The sequence below is a fragment of the Drosophila novamexicana genome, unplaced genomic scaffold (genome assembly GCF_003285875.2).
Source record: "Drosophila novamexicana strain 15010-1031.04,08,12 unplaced genomic scaffold, DnovRS2.1 tig00004560-arrow-pilon, whole genome shotgun sequence".
NCBI classification, from domain to species: domain Eukaryota; kingdom Metazoa; phylum Arthropoda; class Insecta; order Diptera; family Drosophilidae; genus Drosophila; species Drosophila novamexicana.
In genome coordinates, this window is record NW_020825054.1 from 2751165 (window position 1) to 2772313 (window position 21149).

The 21149-nt window shown below is 36.2% G+C and overlaps 1 protein-coding gene across 2 annotated transcripts in view; it reads right to left on the reverse strand.

The window, feature by feature from the left end:
- The window catches only part of LOC115770948 (furin-like protease 1), a 188260-nt gene that overhangs the window by 52878 nt on the left and 114233 nt on the right, over nucleotides 1-21149 (reverse strand). For both annotated transcript variants that reach the window (XM_030716408.1, XM_030716409.1), the window contains exon 4: nucleotides 20136-21056. In XM_030716408.1, the coding sequence (XP_030572268.1) occupies nucleotides 20136-20894 (759 nt within the window). In that variant the 5' untranslated portion in view covers nucleotides 20895-21056. The remainder of the gene's footprint in view (nucleotides 1-20135; nucleotides 21057-21149) is intronic.

A 21149-nucleotide genomic window follows, 5' to 3' on the forward strand; every position in this document is an offset into this window, starting at 1 on the left:
TTCTCTTAAATTTCTCAAATGGAATTTGATTTCTAACGTGTAAAGAGTGCTCGAAACATAATATTGAACAGACTTAGTAAGTCAATGTCTGAAGCCAGTTACTTCAATTGACTCAACAGATCGTTTGAAACTAACCATTCGCTGCCTTTCTATTGTCTATCTATCTTTCCCTATATCTACATATCGATATATCTTATTCTCAGCAGTTATGTGTCTTCCACGATATGCCATTTCTTCTGGATGTTTCTCAGTCTCTCCTCCTGTCTATCTTCTGCTGTCCCAGCTTAAGTACAGTCGCACCAAAGATCAACTCGCCCACATTTTTTATTGAGTTTTTTATGAGTATGTGCACATTTTGTGATATGGTGTGTTGTTGAGACCATAAAGTGTCTATCTGAATAGTCGCGCTTGGTGTCAATTTATGGCATAGACGCACACACACGTTCATAGACAACACGTACGCACACTTACGTATTATGATAATTGTGTGTAATTTACATAGATTCTGATAGTGTTTGACGGGGGAAAAAGAACTGTTTTGTTTTCTTTTTTTTTTTTTTGAGTGTGGCTGCCCCATTTACGTCCATTCAATTGGCGACAGTTGACGGCTCACTCATGTGGTTCTAGTTGTTGGTTCAGCTATAGTTTCTCTGTGCCACCTGACGACAACTCTCTCTTTCTATTGGCAGCATCCTCTGTCACACACAGCGTCTCACACACACGCAGTAATAATGGTAAATATACACACTATACTAGCACCTATACCCACACATTCATACACACAAACACAGCGCTGCTCATTCGTTTGCCGTTTAGAGTCGCCTGTCGTCTGTCGCCTGTCCCGTTCATGATGGCAACAATCTGTGGCATACTCTGATCTTATTGTAGTCGTTAGTTTTTATTGCTCTTTACTACTCAGCATTTACAATAGTTTTTAATACAATGTAGTTGTTATCATTGTTGTTGTTGTTTTTGTTTCGTTTACTTAAATTGATACGCAGCACGCATTTGTTTCAATTAAATGAAAATGTTTTGTGAGCGCTTCTCCGGTCGCATTTACAGCTGTAAAACACACAGGAAGGGCACTTTTGAGCATCCGGAGGTGTGTGTGCTTTAGAATGTGTGTGTGTGAAAAATTTATGTGTTTCTAATTGCGTAAAATATTAGAGGGCTTAGTTACACTGCATATCACTGAACTAGAAATAAATCTTTTACACTTTACTCGAATGAAAGACTGCTTTGCAATCCCTGACTAAACTTCCGATTTGTTAAGCTGTATGCGAACGGCTGCTATATTAATAAAAACTATAAATATATACATGGCAAAGCATACTACACATATAAGCACTTATGTAGACAGTTTTGGGATTCTTAAATATCCCAAGAACAATATAAGAAACAAAAAAATGAAGAAATAGAGGAATCAAGCAATGTATAAGAATAAATTTTAAAATAATATAAGGAAAAAATAATACATATAATTAAAAAAACGACATTTAAAACGAGTTCTATAAATAATAAGCAAGCCACGTCATAAAAAAGATACTCAGAAGAACAAAATTCAATTTGTAACTTTGTTATTAACAGAAAAAAAAATACTCATTCATTAGAACTCTGTAATAGGTCGCATTGCTTACACGGCGGTTTTCGACATTAGAGAGCTAATTCCTAAGTGCTTGCGTTACATTGCAAAATGTTCTTTATAATTTTTTAGCAATTCAGCTTCCCCAAAATTTTTCCCTGCGACAGATTGTGGCACATCTGTTGAACACATTTCTTATCTGTTAATGTAATGCGAACACAAGACTTAAGCCAAAAGCGAAAAAAAAAGGAAATTATCAGCGGGATGAGTTCCCCAAAAGGCAAGAACAGACCAAAGTTGCGGCAAGGTACAAAAAATAAACAAAAACAAATAAAAAGGAAAAGAAAACTCAAAAGCGGTAAATAAATTATATAAATGAAAGTACGGGAAATTCACAGGTTGAAGAAAATATGAGAATTAAGTTGCTAGGTGCGTGTGCGTCTGAGGGTAAAATGAAAATACAAAAGTGTGTGTCAAATATAAAATATAAATATAATACAAATATATACCGAGTTTAAAATACCCTTGTTACATAAAATGTTCCTCTTAGGAAATAAGCTTTATCCTTAAAAAGGGAGTTGATAAAAAAAATAAATTAAATAAAGTCTTATTTCTTCAAAACTAAAAAGTAAAATAATTATCAAAAGTAAAATAAATATCTATCCCAAGTTTTCCTAAGAGACCGTTAAAAAAGAATGACAGAAATTTGGACTTAAATGTAACAAAAAGAACATACGTACAATAAACATAAGAACACTTTTGAATGATAGTTTTTTCTTAATAAAATTAAGTCTTTAACTTCAAGATTATTTTTAAAAAAATAATTCCATAAAAAATATATATATATATGGAAGAATTTTTTTTTCTAAGCATGATGATGTATACATTATACGGATCAGCTTTCAATATGGTTATATATTATGTGGAAGTTAATATAACATTTGAGAAGTATAGATCTTGTGACTGTAGAATTTGTGAAAGAGCTTCCGAGTGATGAGTTTATTTATATACGTGTATATATTCTGATAAGTATGTATAAATGGTAGCAACGAATATGGTACGCTCGACAATAACGATATACTTCGTGCCTTGACAACAGCAACAACAACAAGTTGTAAAACATGTAAGAGCCTAGAGCGCGCGAAACCGACTGCAAAATTCTCTATAACTGCCTAAAATCGTATTGAAGGAGTCTTTTTAGGTTTGTGCGTCTAAGACTGTAACCTCAAGGTACTATTTTCCAACAGTGACTTCTGTCGGCTAGGAAAGTCCTCATAATTGAACGCAGATGTACAAGAATATATAATCAGAGCTAGCTAAGTTTGCACCCCATTCCTTGCTCTTCTATATTACGTTTCCCTTTTTACATCAAAAGCCAATAGCGAATATTTGTTGGTTTTGTTGTCGGTTTTCTTTTCGTGTGTTGATTAAGTTAAAATGTTAATAAATATGATTATCGTGTCGTTTTTCTCGCTGTGCTGCCATTACCATGATTATGGCAATAAATAATAAAGCGTGTGCCCCATGTTCGCTGCCCCATTCTCACTTGCACCGATGCGACACGCCACTTCGCAGAAAGGCAACCCGAGAAAGGCAGTTTTTGGTTACTGGCTCAATTGACGTTAACTCGAAAAATATCAAAATACGCAGAAAATTGTCACAGTTAAAACTGAGTCGAGTGCGCCCTAAATGTTTGCTTTGATGTGCGCGCGTCACGTGGCGTATACGCAATGCGAGGAGTTTAAAGTAACATATATATTTTGATTATGTATAGATAAACGAAAATTTCTTATAACATTTTTGGATTCGGGCGACTTGTGAAGATTAAATAAGGATCATTTCGAAAATGTAATCAAACAATTCAAGTAAGTTTCTTATGATATGCTTGATTTCAAAACAACATGAAATCAAATATCAACAAGAAGGAATGGCTGCCGCAAATACTTTTTTATACAAGAAGCTTCTTTTCTATATATATATATTCAACAGAAAAGTGACGGAGACGTCATAGGTAACGCATTTCATTAAAATTAAGAAAACAAAGTATAAGACTTAGCTCGAGAATTTTATTATTAAATAGAATACGAAAACGGACGACTTAAGCGTGGAGATCGAATAACTAGTTTGGTTTATAAAACTCTTGAGTTCTTTGAATTTAATATAAAATAACTTGGCAGAACTTGACAGAGTTTTCAACATTAAGTTCGGCTCCAAGTTTCATAAAACAAGCTGAAATTTTTTATTTATTTTTTTTTTTTGCAAAATATAAACAGGAAAGGAATGCCACCAATGTAAATAGCGGCAGAGCGGGTGAGTTGTGGGAGGGCGCTTAGTGCTGGAATTAAACAAAAGTTGCCTGTAATTTGCAGTTTGCCAAGTTAGCAAAATGAACATTGGCCGGAATTGCGCCGTTTTGCGTATATAAAAAATAGACAGCGTTAATGGAGACAAAAAAAAGATAGAGAGGAAGAGAAAGAGAAACAGAAGAGAAGTAAATAATACAGAGAAATGACGGCACAATTTAATAGGATAAGGTAGCAGCAGCAAGCAAATGCAACGAGAGGAAACGTCGCCATTTTGATGCCAGCTTTTTGTTCGACTTGCATATTTTATGAAGCGTATTTCACAAGGAGAAGCGCATTTTACGCGCCAACTCTCGCAAAATGAGCAAATTATTTCGCTGAATTCAATTCACAATATACGTGTTTAATGGGAATCGATGCGATACTCAAAGTAGTACTTAACATTTTATTATTATTTATTCATTAGACACTGTGGACGCCTACTTATCAATTTTTAATGACAATCGCATCAAAATTCTCGGAGCGTTATTTGGAAACCAGTCCATAGTCGCTTAAGTGTTAAATAAAACTCATCTCCCAAAAATATGTTTAAGTGCTCGCATAGCATACTTTTAGGCACACCCCAATGCCACCATCTAGTGTAAGTGCTCACTCAGTTCATTAAGTTGATTTATGGGCTCAGGTCTTGTGTTACAAAACAAACTTTCACGCTTAAAGAGCTCTTAAAACATTCGCTAAAGTTTATATTTAAATTTGCCTGATGTCGTGAGAATTTCGGCTTTAATATACGTACTTATAGAGCGCGCTTTTAGATCCCAGTTGATTGTAAAATATGTGAAAGTCGACGCATGCTTACCTGCAAGTGAGGTAAAAGAAAGAATATTTTAGAATTTATGGGAACAATAAATTAAGGCTTATACTATTTAATTATCATATTTAACTTTGTTATTATTTCTATCTAATTATTTAATGTATCCAAAACCGCGGTTTGGCAAATTCTTTAAACTTTCACTTGTTTTAGAAGTTGTTTAATGTCAACATATAGTTCGTATTTCACCTATTTAGATGCAATTTTTCTTTCATACTCATTTTTCTAACATCCGAGAGGGATTTTTAGTTTAATTCAAATAAAAGCATTAATATGTCTGAGAGCTTTTTTGTGCGCTTGTGGGATGTATACAATATTTTTCGAGAAATGTGTGACGGAGGTGAAGTGCTGACTCAACTCAGTTTTTTTCCATCTGTCTGTTTGTTTTTTATGAAATCTAAAGCTATCTAAAATACCTATATCGTCTTATTTTTCTATAAACAATAATAATATCAAATCAATAAGATATTATATTTACCAAATATTTTGATTTGATGTAAGATTTGATTTGATTTGATGTAAGTGTAGCCTTTTATTATTAAAAACTAACGTTTGCTTTCATCCTAATTGCTAATTACTTTCTGTTTAGTTTAGTCAAAGCTACTTCAAAGATGCTCTTTTTTTTTTGTTAACTGAGCTTTTATGAATCTCAGCTCTTATCTCTCAGCTCTCGATTATGCCGTATGGCATTTCGTTTAGCTGCAATTATGCGGCACCCTAATGACTTTTAATTAACTCTGAGATTTGTATACCCAACGCACATACGCTCTAATCCAACTAGCTGTTCTTATCTGGGCCATGTCCACGTCGTTTATGGCTAGCACTAATGCGTTCTCACCTGTACGGGTGTGCTTGTGGTTTTGTCGGTGTAGTTGTATGTGTGCAAATGTATGTGTTCTGGGCAGACGTTTCTGCCGCTCCATTGCACAGCATTGGCTATAAAAATAGCCCAAAGCGGCGCCATTTCAAATGCAGGCGCCACTTGGTCTTAGCCAAAGCCAAAAGCTTAATTACAATAGCGCGCACACACATACATATATTCATACGAGCAACTGTGTGTGTGTGTTCGGGCCATTGTTGTCGTCGTCGTGATTGTTCATAACTTGGCAGACAGGCGCTTTTATTTATGTGGCCATTTGCACAACTGCCTCGTTGACTTTTCCAGTCGGCTTTTGTGTTTGCGTGTGTTTGTGAGTGTGTGGGCACGCGGTCACTAATAGGTGTTAATGTGTTGAATTGCCAGGTACATAACATGCTTACTACCCAGCCGAGGCATAGGCCGTAGGACACACATTCTGTATGTCCGAGCAAAAATAAATTAACTTCTTTTATGCCCCTTGACAAAACGTGTTAATGATATTTGGGCCGGATCAACGGTTTCTTTGTGGCACGTGTGAAATGCTACCTGGTCAATTACAACAAGCAAAAGAGCAACGACATCGATATATTGACTATGAAGGTGTCAAATGCAACAAAAAAAGGCTATCGCATGGGCTAGTGCATTGATTGTTTCGTATAGTCGGCGTTATTCTTAATAAAAGTTCTTTTACCAATTAAAACACATTTGTTTAATTATTTAATAAACTTAGGTTAATAGCACAATAAATTATAAGAAAGCTGTATTTTAAAACCTTAAACACATTAAGACAACATGAGAATAATTTAATTGTGAGGTATTTAGTTTCATACCAAATTTAAATTAATTTAAAGAAATATATTTTCAAGTATCAAGCTATGTATCTTATATATTTTTTTCAACTATCATTTTGATATATAAATTAATATATTATATTGCTTACTGCCTTAAAAACGCTTGGTACAAAACTGGACACCAAATTAAAGCTTGAAATACCTTTATTAATATATAACAAACCATTATTAAATTGCATACTTTCAAAAGATGCCTATCACATTTTAAGACACATTCTTTATACACCTTATACCTTACACACCTTATACACCATAGACCTTTAAACTTGTATTTTTCCCGTTTTTATACCCTGAACCCATTGAAAATGGTTAACAGGTTAAGGCTGCCGGGGGAACTTTTTTTTTAAATTGATCTTTATTACTACAAACGAGAGCGTTGCGCGAATAAGAGGGTTCAGCGTATCCCCTAGTCGGGAGCTCCCGACTAGAACCTCTTACTAGTTAATATTAAATTCTAACGACGAGTCTTGTGCCTGTGTATGTTAAGCAATAGATAAGTGCAGACAAGTGTCAAATGTCACACACACTGAAAACTAACCAAGTGCAATGCTATGTAGCTCTTCTTCCTTACTATCTCCGTCTCTCTTTCTCATTCTCTTTCTCTCTCTCTCTCCCTCCCTCTCTCCGTGTTTCTATCTTTCTCCCACACTCTTTCCCTCTCTCCCTATCTCTCTTATGCTGGTGGCAGCAAATTCTTTCATTATGGTTCAAGTGTAACACTGAGTGGGCCACTTGTCGTTGACGTTGAACGCCGCACGGTAGCTGCAGCGCCGGTCATGGACGAGTACACAAGGTACAGCCTAAAAATATGCAACATTATACATATATATATATTGCTGTAGTGCCACTAACAAGTAAATGGCAAAATGACTAAGTGGGCGGCCAGCGAGGGGGCTGCTGTGGTGCGGACCCAGAAAGCAGGCTAAGGTCAGCGGCTAAGTTCAATTCAAACACAGACACACACAAGCTCACAAAACACATAATGGCGGCACTGATTGCCATCCGTTTAGTGCGTCCTTTTGCTGCTGCTGGGCAACTTTTCAATGTCATGTGACGCAGGACGAAATGCTTTTGTGCAGCCAACTTTTTGAATGCATGCCAAATCCTAACGAGACTTTTAGCATGCCGTTCAATTTAGTGATAGAGATATAATTTTATTTCACTCCTCAAAATACTTTCATCATTTTGATTAAAAATTTAACAGCCAAAAATGCATTGTGGTTTTTTTGCCGTATCTAGAAATATATTGATTTTTGCATAATCATGTTACCTTTCCTATAAAAACGAGGTGTATGTTATTTAAAGATATATGGCATACATACAAATTTATGCAACATTTTTATATTATTTCAAATACACTTCGAAAATATCAATTAGGGCCAGATCGAGCTTTGCTATCGGCTTGAAACGAGTATTAAGCAACCACTTAAACGCCTGAGAGTCCTCATAAATCTATTTTATTGGCCTGCAATTGATTTTATTTCAATGTAATTACAAAACAAACAAAAGGCTGTTGCAGCTTCTGTCCCCAAAGGGTAGTTACAGAGCTAACCGCAAGCTAGATAACAATAGAAAAGACAAATATCCAAAAGGTGTTAAAATAAAATATTTTATTTATTGTTTTTCTTACGGTTATGCGTGCAGATAGAAAATGTATCATGTAAAATATTAAATAAATGAATAAAACATTTTCCAAACGACGCGTGGTTATTTGTAATCAGTAACTGATCAATAAATTATTTGAAAAAAAATTTAAATACTTAAAAAATATTTAAATATATAAAAAATACACCGTATTTACATTGAAGTAACATTATAAAAAGAAAGTATATATATATTTTCCTGAATAAATTGGGTTATTGAACTTCTTACGTTAAGTAATGAATAATTATTGAGCTTTTACTGAGTAACTGAAGGTAATTACCAAAGAGCAATATTGACACATATTAACCTACAAATGAGAAAACTTTTTTTTATTTCCCTGCCCATGCATTATGAATATTGTTGTCAATTCATATTCAAATTGAGTGCATGTTCAGCTTTCGCTCATTCATTTGCTTCACATTCAAGTTGGCAGTTCAATTTCAAGTGCCTGGCAATTAAAATGCCAATCCATGCACCGAGAGACATGATATATGTCTGTGGGCTCTAATAACTCAGTAAAATATTCAAACGCCAGCTCAAGCCTGTACTCTTCGGCTCCTTTCTCAACCTATCACCTGTGCTATAGACGTCCCACTCTTGTTGGTGTGTGCATGGACGGAGCTACTCAATGATTTATTGTCACATTATGGATTGCTTCTGGCACCTCTGGCATTTTCTGCTGGCCGTTGACCACAAATATTGAAGGTCAACAGAAATGCAGCAGCAGCAGCAGTACCCGCAATTACAATCGCTACGAAAGTTGTGGCCAATTAATTGCAATTCAATTACGCAGCGGGAATAAAGCAAAACCGAATGACTGAAAAGTGATAAAACTTTTGCGCACACTCGACGTATGCGCAATATTGACGAATCGAGTGAAGTATACGTAGCATGTGGCCACTCATAAAGAATGTATTTAAATTTATTTGAAAGAGCAGATGTAGTTAACGTCTGTTAAGGCTCTTACTATGATTTTAATGTAGCGGTATTAAGTATATGACAGTCAGTTGACTGTTGCATGAGTTGTTCCGCGTCATATCTCGGATTATATATCTATCGTCATATCTGTTAAAAATTTGAAATCCGAAATTAGGGGTGTACACTATTTAATATTGGCTGCAATTTATTTTAGTTTTACTTTGAGTTGAATATGTAAAGAATGAGTTTTGATGATGAATGCAAATAAAAGTATTTGAACGTAAAGTTTTCAACTTATTTTTTAATTGCATTTTTGACACATTGAACAATGCAAAGCTTTTGCTGCATTTATATACATTTATTACATGTTTCCCATTTTTTTTATTTTTTTGCAGCCAATTTCAGGTAAACTTTTTTGTTTTTATTGCTTGCACATTTGTGTGGAGGTCATGGGAATAAATTTAGTTGGAAATCAACAAATAATATATTTCGAAAATTTCTTAATTGCTAGAGGTAGCTTATGGCAAACATGGCATACCTTTAATCAAGCGTAAAGCGATGATTTGATTGTGCAATCATCGTTTCATTGCGCTTGCCATCCTACCTTAGCGCCAATAAAATGCAATTGCTAACGAGTTGTTTGACTAAGCGAAGAAAACACACAAAACAAAAGAATTGTGAGCAAATTGAATAGATTGGGATGAGTGATCGACTAAGAAGTGCCCTGTACCAAACTCTGAGCTCGAAACAAAGGCAAAAGTTGTTTAAATAACTCCTTTTTTCTGTAGGCTACGAAACCATTTATAATATTTAGATAACATACAATAGTATTCGTATCTTATAATATTTTTATTCGATTAATTAGGATCGACTCAGATATCCTTAACATTCAGTAGATTTGACATGATTTTTAAGAATCTAAGAGGCTCCTGGCTCCTAAAATCTCTGAGAACGATGATGCGTGATAGATAGATAGTCAAGGCTAAGAGTTGCCTTAATGACTGTGCCTAGCATTATCAAATTCAATTTATCACATTCTTTTAGCAGGGTATCAGATGGCAGAAAACATGGCCAATATTTATGCAGCCAAAATATTTGCCACAATTTCAAGTTTCCACCATGCCCTGAGCTATAAAGTTGTCATGCTTGATTGAGCAATGTATAAATTTTCATTCCGCTTCGGTTTTTCGTCAGTTTTTTTTCCGCTATTGGGGCAATTAAAAAAGCCCTAAAATCAACTCAACTTTGACCTTAGCAAATATGGTGCGATGTTTTGTTCACTCAGTGTGACTGCTACTCCGACTGCGACGGGCCATGTGCTCTGTGCTTTGGGCCTTTTAATTAAAATCACAGCAGCAATTTAAAGGCAGTCACTGTTACAGTGTTTACGGCCGTGGAGAGGAGAGTGGGATGTTACCAATTGGCGCTTGCTTTGTGTGAAGCCGCCTGCCCGGTGACCATTAGCAATTTTTCACTTCAATTGAGGCGACAACCAACAGCGAAAGGGAGGATATTATCAATGCGGCAAAATTCTAGCCAAAAGAGGAGTAGCCAGCAAATAAAAAAGAAAGAACAGAATGTACACGATAAAAAATATCGACTCTAATGATTTTTAACTTAAAAAAATATCCAAAAAAGATTTATCTAAATAAATCGCTTGCCAGTATGCAGCATTTTTGCCAAAGAAAGTTAACTAATAAAAGGCGTAGCAAAGTTAGGTGTCTATTAATTTTCGTTTTGGAAAGTGGCTAAGATTTTTAGCTATTAAGCTATTTGCCCTGTATGCCGAAATGTATTAAGCAGCACAGAAACAAAAAAACGAGAGCTGAATTTACAAAAAATAAAGCTAGAGGAATAGATAAAGCTAAAGAAAGTTTAAATACTAACCACTATAATATAACCTGTTGCGTACTTTTATGAACTCTCTAAGAAGTCATATTTAAACAAGTAAGAGGCTCAAATTGAGAGTTTCCGATTAGGAAATACCCTGAACCCTACCCTTTTTTTCTTATAAAACCAAATGCAGCTTGCGCTGCGAGCTCGTTTGCGTTCGCAGGAATAAAAATAGATTAACAAAAATAAATAAATAAATAACTCAATTGGACTCGAACTCGTAGCAGACCACACTATTTGCAACCGCCTCAAATTAACAGCCACACCAAGAATTGTTTCTCAATAAGAAAAAAAAAATTAAATAGCAGCACAGAAAACAATTAAATCGTACTTGCTGTTGATGGAATTTAATAAATTGTGTGTTCATAAACATAAAATTCAACAGTGGATCTTATGGTACTAAAGAATATTTATATATTTTCAAAAAGTCAATTGCATTAAGTTGGTGGCCAATACAATTGAAAGATACTTGATATATTTATACTACTTTTTCTAGCAGCTACATGTCAAGTTTAAAGAATTTAGCCCTAAACAAGTAAGAGGTTCTAGTCGGGAGCTACCGACCCTGAACCCTCTTCTTCCAATATCAAATGCATATATATATTATATTTTAGAAGCTATATGTCAAGTTTGGTGAATCTAGCTCTTATTATTTACCAAAATTATTTACCAAAATAAGTTATCGATTATCGGAAACAAACTTGATCTGCGCAGGCACTAGGAGCACCTACATCTAAAATTTCAAGCCTCTAGCTCTTATAGGTTCTGAGATCCTCGCGTTCATACATACGGACGAACGGACGGACGGACAGACAGACAGACGGACATGGCTAGATCGACTAGGCTATTGATGCTGATCAAGAATATATATACTTTAAGATGCTTCTTTCTGCCTGTTACATACATTTGGATTTTGCACAAATACAATATACCCTTATACCCATTTTTAATGGGTTCAGGGTATAAAAGGTAGGAGATTTGCTAAAAAAAAAAACATGATTTCGATTACTGCCCATCAATTAACTACCCCGAGCACTCAAGACATAATTTCGCTGCTCAATTTATTGCACAGCAATGGCAAAGATATTTCAAATATTAAGGGACGCGCTGTTACATCTTGTAGCTGGTTAATCTAACTGCCAGTTTGCCTAGCATTTTGATGATTATGATGATTGACAATTGCCTGTGTTGCTCGTTGGAAAGCCATCAAAATTACAATGACTGTTGACCGTTGTTAGCAACCCTGTCCGGCTGTGAAAATGCATTAAGCTGTCTCTATCTCAATCTCTTGAAGGCCGGAAATTGTTGCCAAGTTAAACTAAGAACTTTAAGACCAGTAGCTTTAAAAGTGCATGCCGCTTTTTGGAACTGCGAAAAACAAATTCAAGTCATTTTTAAGTCAACAGCAGCACGCAAAAACTGAAAATGAGTTTTTGAAATATTTATTAGGCAGTTGCAACTTTTCGGCTATTGGCTAAAAAGTTGCTGCCAGTCAAAAGGCATCTACAGACAGACACATGCATACATATTAATATGTTATATTTGTAATATGTTCTAGCTGCTTGGGGCACATTTACTTATAGACTCATTCACTTCATTCATTTGTGGCGCAAAAGTTGCAAACTTAATTTTTAAGGCAAAAGTGTAAAAAATGTTCTTCACTATTTCAATTGAATTTCATTTTGCGCAAAACTCGAGCTTAAGAGATTTTGAGTGAGTGTGTGTTTGGGTGTCTGTGTGTGTAAGCCACTCATTTTACACTCAATCGCATACTGGTTTACATATTCAATTAGGTGTCACGGCCCAAACCAAAAGTTGGCAGCAAATTGCACTGTCAAGTTCTGCCTCAACTTGTGGATCGATGACAAAAATATATAAACTTTTGGTACTTCTTCATGTCATGTGATTAAAGTTGTGCATGAGCTGCTCCCGTCGCCGCTTCTTCCTTGCATTTACAAACAGCTGAGCTAGCAAAATCCTTTCTGCTATTTGCATGAGCAAAGAAGCAGCCCAACAGGCAGCAGCCAAGTTCTGACTATTGTGCAAGCCAGTTCCAAGCACTCGTCAGATAAATGGCAGTGCCTGTTTGTGTGTGAGCTTGTGTGCGTGCCTGTGTGGTTCGCATGTTGCTTTGTTAGAAAACAAAAGTTAAGTCATAAATATTTTCCGAGTTTTTGACTCGAAATTTATCAACGATATCCGCCATGAGCCACACAGCACGGAAAGAGAGAGGTAAAGGGCAGCACACGCCCGCACATACAGAGGATACACAGACAGAAGGCTGCAATAACTGCCACAACTTTCTGCGTATATGCAGAAAATAAAAAAGTGTGTGCATCACATGTTGCAGGGTAAAAAAATATTAAATTAAAATTGCCAATTTGGCGGCTAGTCATTAAACGCAGCTAATTTGTTGGGGAGTTGGATTTGCCAAATTACATTTAATGGAATTCTATTAACTTGATCAAATTTTATCTTGTTACAATGTCAAAGACTTCTTCCTTTTAGAAAATTTTTAAAAACTTTCCGTTTATTTAAGGGAGAGGTGCTATATAGATATTTTCTTGGCAACTTTTGCCTATTTGAAAAACGTCAAAACACCCTTTGATCTAGGTGCTATAGAGGACCAACTAATAACTTCAACATTGTCGGGGCTTCTTAAAAAGCGGCATTTGACCGTTTTAAGCCCTTTTTACAGGAAATTCAGCTTACCTTTTTCAATAAAGCATTTTAAAAATGAGCGTGTGGCATCCGTCAGAAGTCCTACTGAAGATGTTACCGCATTCATTTTGGTGTTGCAGCGATAACAAAAGTTAATGAGCCGTTGACCTTCATCAACAAGCCAAAAAAAAGGCAAGAAAAAATCCTTTTGCGAGATGAAAATTAAATTTATCAGCAACGCGACAGACAGGCAGGAGGCCAGGAAGGCAGGAAGAAAAGCGGTTTCTGGTTTACACATCATTGACCGTGATTTTAATTATGCGAATGTAATAAAGAAAGTAAATGTGGACGACGCGATAGCTGCAATGTGCATGCAGCAAAAAGAAAAAGCGGAAAATGACAAACCATCAACGACAATCATCAACACTGGGCAACGCGTTTGATGGAACGGTTTATTTTTTTATACATACAATTTAAATGTATATATTTTTAATTTTTTTTTTTTGTAATTTTTGGCGATTTGTAGTTTTTTAAAATGCTTTTCCCCAATAAAAACTCAATAGATATGTTAAACCAACATGAACATATCCACCGTGTAGGAAATATTTAAATTGTTATTCCGAAAAATGTTGATTTCAAAAATTCGGGAAAAGTTAAAAATCCGCATTACGAATTAGCATTCACTGCAATACATTGATACTGCAATACATAGAGGTAGAATATCGATATCGATTTTTATCGATAACTTTTAAACGGGACAAGGTATCGATTATCGAAAAGAAACTCGTACTGCATAGACTGGCAGGACCCACATTCCGCATTTCAGTCTCTAGTCCTTATAGGTTCTGCAATCCTTGCGTAGGAACAGACAGACGGACATGGCTTGATCGACTCGGATATTGATGCTGCTCAAGAAAATATACCCTTTACGATCCTTCTGCCTGGTACATACATTTGAACAAATGCATTATAACCCTTTTATCCATTTTTAATGGCTCTAGGGCATAAAAATCCGTTTCATTAAACGAAAAATGTATTTTTGTTGAATAGTGTAATCGAAGTAGCGTCAAAATTAACCTGTGGTAAGCTTAAGAGCGTGACAAAGGTATAAAAAAGAAATATGAGAAAAATCGCGTAAAAAGAAAACCGTCATGGAAATTAATTAAAAAGGCAGGAACAAAATCGCAACAAGACAAAAAGCAAATAACAAAGTGAGGCTGCAAACGTTTCCAAGAAGCATTTCAATTAATTTGATGGACCGGAGCTAAGCGTAGTCCTGGCAGCAGGACAAAGATAACATTTATCACAGCACGAACAATAGAAGCGAACGGCTGAAGAGAGGGGCGTTGTAATGCCAGTGTTATGTTAATACGTCTAACTACAAAGCCAAGTCCAGAGCCACGTCCCGTACAGACTGGCCAGAAGACCGTCAGGGATGTTGCCTGCTTGCATTCGCTGATAAGCGATGACAAACAGCAGCAGGCACGGATCTGAGAGGCTGTTCCAAGCCGCTGCAACTGACAGGCAATCGGCGCACAGCTGAGCGTCCTCAAAGGACCTACTGAGGTGTATGCTTACCCAAAGCTGTATTCTGGCCGACAGGCAGTCAGGTATATTAATGCAGCGTATAAATTGTCTTTTGGCTTATCTGAACAACTTGTGCGCCAAAAATGCATTTGTCAGAAGTTACTTAAAGACGGCGCCGACACAGCCCAAAGCTTCGTGCTTAATTGGAAACATAATAAATGAGTAAGAGACTCGAGCTGAAAGTGGAAACAAGTCAAAAGCTACACAGAAGACTTTAGAAATTGTGAACATTTTCAAGTCCTTTGCTTTAAGTTAAAAAAGTTTGGCGAAGCTTTGAAGTGTTTATAAGGATTTATTAGTTGTTGAGTGTATTTACTAAATATTATTTAGCTATATTTCAATTTTATATTTTCCATAACCAAATTAAAGATATTTTTCCATAAGAGTTTTTAAAATCAGTAAAAAAAAAAGGAAATTAAATTTAAGCGGACTTAAATGCTACCATCCGTATCAATCTCCGTACTCCACAAAACCCCTATTGGAAATACAACTTTTGAGGTTGTATTTTATCATTATTCCAGTGCTAAAAGTTTATACAGCAGTGTACAAATTGATGTCATATGCACAAACAAACAAACATGCATATAAACTACATAAGGCATATACACTTCTTAGTTTTCATTAAAAGTTCTGCATGTTTACCATGACAACGATGCGTGGGCAGAACAGTGCGGGGTCCCGTTGCGAGAGTGGGAAAACACTGTAAGTTCCTGACTGTGTCACGCCCACTGCTAAATACAATGAAAAAAAAAAACAAAAACAAAAAGTAAAACAAATTATTCAGGATGGGGATGCGCAATGCACAGCAAATGGCAAAAAGTCGCTGGCTGAATGTTTATTAATTTGTTTTTCCTGTTATTGCAATAGTTTTTGTTGTTGGCTGTTACTAGTGTTTAATTTGTAACTTGCTTTGCACAGTTGGTTGGCCCAAGTTTTTCTGACTTTGTCAAATGACATTTTCAACATAAAGAAATAGAAATTGCAGCGAAAATAGGAGAAATATTAGCAGCGCTGTCAGTCTCATAATATTTATAATTCATATGTAACATTTCTATATAAATCTGTTTGTCGTGGATAGAGCTGAACACTGTAGATACCTTATGTGATGTAGGTGTACGTTAAGACGGGTTTTCGGAAAATTCCACCGGCATGTGTGGAAAACGCGAAAAACGTTTGTAGTGAACTCTTTTATTTACCATCCGATCGGCCTGAAGATCATTTTCAAAGATCTTTGTTCAAATCTATTTGAGGGGTGTTTTCACACTTCTCAAAAAAAGCAGCCATCCATACAAATCTCTACATAGGAACCTAATGAATATGTATTTTTTCTAATCTATTTGACACGATCATCACAAAGTTCACCGCTCTTGGATTAAAACTGCGGGTTTATTAAATGAAAATTGAATTTTCGGCTTCAAGATTCTCACCACAAGACTAACACGACTACAACATTTAATTTCCTTTGATGCACTTGAAACATATTTTTGAATAGAAGATTAGATCTAGGCAGCTTGGGTAGATTTTAAGTATCCACGGAACCAAACTTTTCTTTTACAAAATCACTTTACACAACGTCACTATAAGAGTTAATCGGGTTAAACATTAGCAAAACTTGTGACACTCTAACAACGACCTTTCACAATCAAGAACAGACACACTTAATATAAAAAACATACAACGGGCAGTTACTCATATTAATATTTTCTTAATCGCTCTGAATAAGAATTTGCAAATAACATTGTGATAATATACGCTAAGCTTTTTTTAACAGCGACATTTAAACAATGTTGCGTATTTAACAAAATTATAGAAGTGATAATAATCAAATGAGCACTTCAGATATCTAAGATTTGCTCAAATCGAAGTGAAGTTGTTTAAAGCCACATTCATTACTAGTTTTCCCCCTCGTCTCAAATCCGCACAATTTTACAGTCATCTGATATTGTTTAATTATGTAAATGCTATGCACTTTAACAATGCCATTTAAAATTAATTTTCAATTAACTTGCAACTGCCGCCGAGCAGAAACAGGAACATTAACAGAAATTCCAGGCGCTCAAACGGAAATATTTTAAATGATTCTTGCTGTAAAGCTGAGCGAAAAACTTTTGCACTTCTCTTAATAATTGGAGTTCTCTGGGCTTTTGTAGCTGCCAATTAATACAATGGGCGCCCATTGTGAATGATACTAATTTCCATTTGGATCTGGCCGACTCAAGTAAGTGGCCAAACAAAAGGCTCCCGTTGACAGTTTTCGCCACCTGAGCGCGTCTCAATTGAAAACTCAAATGCCAACTAGGAATTCAAGTTTCCAGTTAACCCCGGGCAGCCGCAAAAGTAACTACCACAGCGATTTTAACTTTCAAATGTCAATTGTAAGTGCGGTTTCCCATACCTATGTATATACGAGGGTGGGCTAAGAACTTTCTGATCTGAGAATAAAAGAAAGCTGCACTCATTTTATCAACATCTTATGTATTTGAACAAAGAAAATTCCCATGAGTTTTAAAATCGACTCGAATATGCATTATGTACACCAAGCAATTAATACGCAATCGATCAATCTCAGGATTCTTTAAGAAAGAAAGGAATGCAATACATTTCTTGGTTGAATCGTAACATAAGGTAACTAAAGTATGAATGTGAGCTAATTACCCATCAGTCAGTCAGTCAGGATAAACAGTTTTTATAAAGAGAAGTCCTCAAGTCCTCAACTAGACTAAATCAAATAGGTGGCAGCTCCGACATTTACGTCTGCCTGTCCATCGGTCCATCTGCCTGTCAGTCCGTCCGTATGGACAATTCAATGTTGAATACACGCAAGTGGTCAATTTCAAGCGTGAAACTCTAGTTTATTACGATACATATTGTATATATTTGCTTGCTGCCATTACTGGCAATTTGTGCGTCTGCCGTTTGTTACTTAACGCTAACTTTGTCGATTAGGAGAAGGAGATCACGGGAGTTGTCTGTGTTTCAATTATGGGACAGTTGTACCAGTTGAGGGATTTTTGCGAATCGTTGTCGCTTGACTGAGATCAGATTAAAGTTTGCCAAAGCAATAGACGAGTCGCAGCACCTGCGAGCCCTGGCCAAGAGCCAGCTTCCACATCTCCCATCGACTTGGCTGGTTAAGATAGACAAAAAGGTGGGAGAAAGATTTCTATGTGTGTTGAAAAAAAAAAAAACATCAAACTTTGTCCAGCATAGAAATGCCCAACACAGCTCTCATCTAAGCCACTAGCCATGGAAATGTAGTTGGACTCACATAACCTGAAAGTTAGTTCAAATGCGCACTGAATAGATTTACAAGTGAGTGTATGAATGCACGTACTGATGTACATGCGAGTGTATGCATGTGTAGCATAAAGTTTTAAAAGTCTCACATTTGAGTGTTCTAATGATATGCTAAACTGCCAAACGAGAGGTCCTGCCTCAAGTTTACCTAGCCCTGCTCGTGTAGCCCCCTCTTCCCATTGCCTGCGGGCCAAATTGTTGCAATTTTAAAAGTTTATCATCAACTGATGCGGGTCAGATTGCCAAGTCCCCAGCTATAGTATACGCTTAACATTAGTTGGGTCCTGCACACAAAAAACTTGCGGGCACAGTTGAGAACATTTGGAATGGCACGAATATTTAATTTGCCTACTGAATATACACAAGTGTGAGATCTATCAAAGGGTGGTCGTTTATTTAAGGATGAGCGGACAGCCGTTGACTTACTGTAAGCAACAGACCATGCAATAAGGAAATAGGGTAGTCTAATAATCAAGTAGGGAAAAGCACTAAAGCTCAAAAGCTGTAGAAATGAGGTTGGAATGCGTAACACAAATGCTTTGAATCAGTTGAAAAGCAGCTCAAGTAGGTTTGAAAGTGGTTTGAGACACAGGTTTAAATTGCTTAAGTGGCCTAACAACTATTAAAAATAGCTTTAAGAACCGATTCCCGGCTGTTAACAACAATTTTAAATGCGATTAAAGACCATTTTAAAATGAAGGTACAGGTAAAGTAAACTAATTTAAACTGGCTTGATCGTTCTTTAATTCAAATTCTAGCTTGACATTGAAACAGCTTTCAAAAATATAATTCATATTTGCTTCTGTTTATATCTAGAACCTATTAAAATTGGGTAAAAGAGGCATAATATATTTGTGCAAATGTATGTAACAGTCAGAAGAAAGCATCTCCGACCCAATTCAGTATATATATTCTTAATCAGCATCAACAGCCGAGTCGATCTAGCCATGTTAGTTTTTTGTCTGTCTTTCCGTTCTTCCGTCTGTCCGTATTTATGAACGCAAGGGCATTAGAACCTATAAGAGCTAGACTCTAGAGAAATTTTGAATGTAGGTCCTCATAGTGCCCGAGCAGTTTGTTTCCGATAATCGATAACTTGCCCCGTTTCCAAGTAATCGATCAAAATCGATATCGAAATCCAGTTTTTGACCAATAGTTTTTTGGTCAATAAGAAGAGTTAGAATCACCAAACTTGACATGTTGCTTCTAGAATAGTATGTATATATTAAATATCTTTCATTTTATAGTAATCAGAGAACATACATATATTTCATAGTTCAATAAGATCTACTGTTGAAAATTTCATCAAGATCGGTGCAGAAATACAAAAGTTATTAAAGAAAATGTGTTTGGGCATAATTTTTTTGCAAGAATTCCTATATACACAAACACATTTATACGCGTCTTGTTTGAACTCTATCAATAGCAATGCAATTGCGATTGAAACTGCTTTAGGGAAAATTTAACATTTAAAGTAATAAAAACCAATATTAGAGGAATCGAAATATGTTTTCAGATATGCCCCACTCCAAATATTCTTTTTTGCCAGCACGTCAGTTTCATTTATTTCAATTATACCAGAAAACAGTCCTCTTTTAAATTTTTCGGTATATAAATATTGAAATTAATTTGTTTTTTGTTTCACTTTTTATTGTATTGATTTATTACTCACCTTGCCCAAATTGACGAAACCATGTTCCTTGGCAACGGCATCGGCGATACCATTGTCATCACCGTTCGGTATGTGGACCGCCCAGGTGTGCGTATAATGGCCAGCACCCCCGCCAGCTGCGCGCCCACTCCTGGGGCTGCCACTGCTGCTGCTGGCTGCGCCCGTTTCATAGTCGAGGATATAGGGCGGGAGCAATGGCGACTGGGCGTGACCGGGCTCCACTTTGGCCGCGAAACCGACATTAAAATTACATAAGAAAACTACGATACTAAATTGCAAAATCAGCAGCATTGCGGTCGACGTCGACGTCGCAGTCAGCGACCACGTACGCGTCGCCAGCGGCGTCGGCGTCGACGTTAACGTCGCTTTTGACCATTCTGGATGTCTGCTGCGAATGCGTTTCGTTTTGTTGTGCGTTAAAAAACTATTTTTGAATAAATTGCAATTTAAATTAAAATTGAAATTTGTTATATCACATTCAACGATTGTTTGTTGCTCTTGTTGTTGTCCTTGCTGCAAGGAGGAAATGGTTGCAGCAACACTTGCAGGTGTTGATTTGGGCTGACAAAAAGTTCTTCTGCTTACAACATGTTGCCGAACTTTATGCAGTGCGTTGTTTTTGATGCGTCCTTGATGATTGTGTTTGTTGTTGACGTTGCAATTGATGATGCTGCTGCTGCTGCTGTTGTTGTTGCAATTGTTGCTGTTGCTGATGTTGTTATTCGGCTGCCTCCTCCATCGCACGACGTCGTTTTTCATTGTGCGTTCGATTTTTGTTATTTTATTAAAGGCGTGTCTGCTTCCGTATGTGAGCTACTTTTATGTTTTTGTGTGTGTAAATGATTTGATTGCTGCTTCGACAATGTTACTTTCTTCTTAACGTAGAGTAGCTACTGTAGACGCTTTACTGTCGGATTTAAACTGCAAGAAAAACAACATAATTGAAATTTGCATTACTATTCGATGAAACCCAGTTGGTAAATACTTAAAAGAATTGACATTTTCTGACATTTA